Genomic DNA, 5,749 nt, shown 5'->3' with positions numbered 1-5,749 from the left:
AGGAATGCTATAAATAGATAGTGAAGGCTTCAGGAAAATAACACACTTTCTGAATCAGAAAAACCTGAGCCTCCACTCTCTTCTCTAGCCGCCACTCTCTCTCTCTTTTCTTCCTCAATATTTCGAACCTCTCTTAGTGATTAGAGTAGTGCCCACACACATCAAGTGATACCTCAATCATAGTGAGGAAGATCGTGAAGAAAGATCATCAGCAAAGGAGTTTCAGCATCAAAGATTCAGAGAAAGAGATCCAGGTTCAGATATTGATAATGCTCTGCTACAGAAAGGAATCAAGGGCTAGATATCTGAACGGAAGGAGTCATATTATTCCGCTGCACCCAATGTAAGGTTTCTTAAACTTTATATGTGTTTATTTCATCGTTTTAGAAAGTTCATATTTAGGATGTTAATAAACATACTTGTGAGTAGATCTAAGATCCTGGTAAAATAAATTCCAACATATGCTACTTTGCAATCAAGAAGATATTTCAATACAAAGTAGTGAAATCTTGCACAAAAGAATACAACATAGTGTGTTTGGACACAAACTGCAAATGGAGTTTAAAGGCTACAAAAAATGGAAACACAGAATCATTCATAATAAGGAGCTACCAAGAAGAACACACATGTGCGGTTACAATAAGATTTGGAGATCAACGACAAGCTACATCAAAGTTGATAGCAGATTTTGTAAAACCAAAATTCTTGAACCTGAAAACAAAGTGCAGCCTGGCAGACATAAAGGCAGAAATGAAAGACAAATACAAAATAAAGATGAATTACATGAAAGCATGGCGTAGTAAAGAGCGAGCACAAACTCAGCTACATGGAAATGCTACAAAAAACAAATCCAGGTAAAAAATAAAATATTTTAGTTCAAAAATATTTGTTGAAATGAAAACGTTGTTTTTGCGTTGCTATTTAGTTGCGTAACAGTTGTTTGAAAAATACTATTTGATTAAAATTCAGGAACGATAATTGACATAGAGAAACAAGATGATGATAGTTTCAAATATGCATTTGTTGCATTGAATGCTGCTATAAAAGGTTGGCCAAACTGCAAACCAATCATCGTTGTTGACGCTACATTCCTAAAGGTCGCGTATGGAGGCACGTTGCTCACTGCCAACACACAAGATGCAGAATCAAAAAATTTTCCGCTTGCATACTGCATAGTTGATTCTGAGAACGATAAATCATGGGTGTGGTTCTTAAAAAAAATAAAAGAAGCATTCGGGGTTCGAGAATATCAATGCCTAATATCAGACAGACATGAAAGCATCATCAAAGCAACTAGGAAAGTGTTCCCTGAAATAACACATGGCTACTACATCTTCCACCTCTTGTCCAACCTCAAAACAAAATTCAAAAAAAAAAAAATGCAAAGCATTTCAGAGCTCCATTCTTTGCAGCCGCAAAAGCTTACACAGAAATGGAGTTTGAAATCCATATGAGGGAGCTAGACAACTTGGATAAGCGCATAAGACCGTACCTGGAAAAAATTGGCCATGAAAAATGGTCAAGGTATCATTCAAAAAACAGCAGGTAAAAACAAATAAAAAGGATAACATAATTTACATATTCAGATATTTACAGCGTTGTATTTGCGTTGTTTTTACGTTGCATTTGAGTTGTTTTTAAAAAAATGGAACTATGATAGAAACTGTCTAAATGATAGGTACTCTACCATGACATCAAACATAGCTGAGGCACTGGACTCAGCAAATTTAGCAGAAAGGGAAACACCAGTCACAACATTAATGGAGTGCTTGAGGGCACAAATGCAAGAGTGGACATACAATAATAGAAAGGAGGCACAAAAATGCACAACAAGGCTGACACCATCATCTGAGAAAAAACTCATAGGGAACTATGTGCAGTCATTGCGACTAACAGTAAGTTGATATTATTATTCGCATACAGCAAACTGAAAATAGTTGTTTTTCCATAGTTTTTTGGTTGTTTTAAAGTTGCTTTAAAAACATGCAGGTGAAACCAGCAAACCAAAACCTATTTGAGGTGATAGATGAAGACAAAACAAGAATAGTAAACTTGAAGGACAAGACGTGCACATGCAACAGATTTCAAAAAAATGAAATGTCATGTAACCATCCAGTCGCCGTCATGAAGGACTTGAACATAAACACATACAACTACTGTGCACAATACTACACATCAAAAGCATGGCTGCAAACATATGAAGAAACAGTATACCCAGTTGGAAACGTTAGAGAATGGGAACTACCAGATTTTTTTGAACACATCATAGTGTTGCCTCCAAAAGAAAGAATCAAGTCTGGAAGGCCGAGGAAAAGAAAAATGGCAGCAGCTTGGGAAACAAAGAAACAAAACAAGTGTGGCAAGTGTGGACAAAAAGGACATAACAAAAAGACATGCAGAAGAATTACAACATAGAAGTACAAACAACTATACATCAACCAAAAAACAACTATACTGAAACATTTAGAAAAACATACTGAATATTACTATTGGTTGTTACGTTTTTTTTAACTGAAAATTTTTATGTGGACATATATTGATAATAGAGAATTGATATTATTATCATTAATATACAAAAAACATCAAATATTATAGTTAAAAAATTAAATGAGTGCAAGAAAGTTGAAATTAATATGAACCAACAAAATTACATAAAGTGATTAAAATGGAAGGTTAGTCGTTTGTATGATGGTTGCAATAAGGTTGTTAATGATATGCTTTCGTGGGTTAAACTGAATATAAAAAATAAAAATCCAAAACTAGTAACAAAAATAAAATCAATTTCAATAAAAAAAATACATGATAGAAATAACAACTTGTCTATGATTATGAACATAATCTGGTAATAGAAAAAACAAAAGCTAAATAAAAAAGTACTATTTCCAAAAACAACAAAGAGATAAGTAAAAAAAATTCTTCTTTGGACCCTTTGGAGGAGCCTCATCTTCACTATCAATAAAATCCACTTCTTTCATGAGAGCATACTTATAGAACAACACAACAAGCCTATCACGATGTTTCTCAACATCAAATATGGGAGGAATTGGTTTCATATCAATGAAGTATTCGGCAAACGATGCCACGAAACAACCACAGTCACTTGAAAACAATCCAAAAACAACCTCAGAAAAACTAAAAAAAAAGGAAAATAACAAAAATAAATAAAACAACACTTGAAAATATAAACTAAAAACAACTTACTTCGAGGTTTGTTGAGGTAAACCATCAACCACCATCAACCTTAACAACTTCGAAAGGGTCTAAACAAACCGGTTTGTTTTGCTTTTTGAACTCATCGAACAAAGCAAAAAAGTGGGGCAACAACACCGCAAATGGCTGACAAGCTTTGATAGCGGCACTATTTTTCATAGCAGTCGACAAAGAGTTGTACATGTACATACGCCTTTCCTCAATATTCAAGCGACCAAGAATCCAATGTGATTCAGTCTCCAAATGGATGATAAACAAAACATGATCGTACAAATGCCAAGGGGAACCACATAACATTTTTCTACTTCTGATATAATCAGCAATGGCATGCTGGGCAGTTATCAAAGAAAGATCTTTTTTCTGTGCAACAAATTTTTCATACAAAGCATGAATGATTTTGAAGAATAAGCAATCGGTAGTTGTGAACTTACCCTTTGGCTCCTTTGCATACTTTCCTTTTTTACGTAGATAGTAAAAAAAATGATATCCAAATGCTAAACAATAAAAAATGAGACATGTCAAAAATTTAGAAAATGAAGTATATATCAACAACTCAAAAACAACCAACAAACATCATGAAGAAAACTATATACTGACAATTTTAAAAAAAAAAAATCAATAAAAAATAAAAATAATAAACTTACATAATTAGTTGAACATTGGCCAGGATATGTAAGCTTGTGGAACCACATCTTGGTTGCAACATCTTCCACGCCAAAACGAAAAGGTGGAATAATCTTATCCTTACCCTTCAAGTAAACCTTGTCCTTGTCATGGCTAACAGAAAAAAAAAAATTGAAACATAAATAGTAAAGTCAAAAACAAAATATACAAAAAAACACAACAAAAGTGCTGAAATGAAACACTTACGGATCTTTCTTTGATCGTCGTCCTTCACCAAGCCACAAGTCAAAATCATTCCCGTCTTTATGTTCTACATCTTCTCTAATCTTATCATCAAGAGGACACAAACCAGCCACATACTTAACAACTCAATAACCAGAACCATCTTTAGAACTAGAAATTGAAGAGTCATACTCCATAAACGGAGACGTCAACGCTATGGTTTTCTTAGATTTCCTCTTGTCAACAAGAGGAGTTTCTTCAACGGGAGTTGGGTCATCTTCAACAAGTTGAATATTAGAATCAACAGAGAGACATGTTGCACCCATCTAAGATATTTTTTCCAAAAAAATGAAAAAAAAAAGTCAGTGTTAATACAAAAAGTATCAAGAAACTAAAAAACAACCATAAAAAAAGCCATACCTCAAAACAAACAAGACGACGATCCGTAACCTCAACATTTTCAGAAACTGTAATCTGTTTACTAGAATCACCACCAATTCCATCTGAAGACATATGTTTATATATGGTATAAAAAAAGTAATTAGAGCAAATTTAAATAATGACAACCATTACAAAACCAAAAAACAACACAAAAGCAACATTACCATAATCTCAACTGCTTTCACACCGGACTGAACAGTAGCCTCAACATCTATTTGAGTAGTCCGTCATTGAAATCAACAAAATTCTTGATACAGAAAAAAAAACAAGCAAAGAAAACAGAGAAAAAAAAATAAAGTTGTTTTTTTTCAAAAGTCTTAAACAACTAAGAAAAAACTACATAACAACTAAAAAACAAAATAAAAAACAAAAAAAAAATAAAATAAGAAGACCAACAATAATTGCGAACAACATAATCTGTAATGACCGCTTTAGTAATTTGGATTAGTAAAGACAATTAGCACTAATTTTTATTATTTTATTATTATTGGTGAATTAATTTAATTATGGACCCCAATATTTAGAAATAAATATTAGAGTTATAATTTCTCAATTCCGGAGATTTTATTAAACTCAAGGGGTATTATTTAGCTTATATATGAAATATGTTATTTTTGTAATTTTTGCTCGGCGACAACGGAAAATGTGATGGATGGCTAGATTGATCACATGGGTAAGTTTAGAACCTTATTTCTTAGTGTGAAATATTTTAGAGAAAATAAATTATCGAGATTGAGCGGGGTTATGGAATTTGACCATTTTACCCCTAGCTTTTGAAAAACCTTAGTATTGTGTTTATGGGCATTTTAGTCTTTTGGTTAAGGGGAGAGTGAGGTGGCTACCCAATTAATTGACACCTAGCAAATTAGCTTTCAGCAAAGGGTTAATCAAATCCTTTTTCCAATTTAGAAAATCAAAGAAAAGAAAAGAAATTAGAAGAAAATACCAATTTCTCTTGAACTCTCTCTCTCTTTCTTTCGGCTGGGACAAATCAAGGGCAAAGACCAGATTTTTCCTTTCATTTCTTTGGGTTTAAGCAAGGATTCAAGGAAATTACAAGTGAGGTAAAACCCTAGACCATTGGTTATATGTTTTAAGCTTTATATTTAGGTTGAATATGTGATTCTTGGTTTTGGGGGCTGCTAGGTTTTGAAATGCTTAGGGTTCTAATTTTAGAGGTTATTTGAGTTGATTTTAGCTCCTAGCTGCTGGTTTGGTTGATTGGTTTGAGTTTTGTGCAACTTTGAGCTTT

The 5,749-nt window shown here is 33.1% G+C and overlaps 1 protein-coding gene across 1 annotated transcript; it reads left to right on the top strand.

Annotated features, from left to right (window-relative positions):
* The first annotated feature begins 466 nt into the window (after positions 1–466).
* Positions 467–2,777, top strand: LOC115706873 (uncharacterized). The gene is made up of 4 exons (XM_030634631.2): positions 467–854; positions 970–1,545; positions 1,679–1,895; positions 1,990–2,777. Exons 2-4 carry the CDS (start codon positions 1,433–1,435, stop codon positions 2,413–2,415), a joined length of 756 nt encoding a protein of 251 aa, XP_030490491.2. The 5' UTR covers positions 467–854; positions 970–1,432; the 3' UTR covers positions 2,416–2,777.
* Positions 2,778–5,749: the final 2,972 nt, after the last annotated feature.

Source organism: Cannabis sativa, chromosome 1 (genome assembly GCF_029168945.1).
Source record: "Cannabis sativa cultivar Pink pepper isolate KNU-18-1 chromosome 1, ASM2916894v1, whole genome shotgun sequence".
Taxonomy (NCBI): Eukaryota; Viridiplantae; Streptophyta; class Magnoliopsida; order Rosales; family Cannabaceae; genus Cannabis; species Cannabis sativa.
Note: the sequence above shows the minus strand (reverse complement) of the source record. Positions and strands in the feature narration are given on the sequence as shown.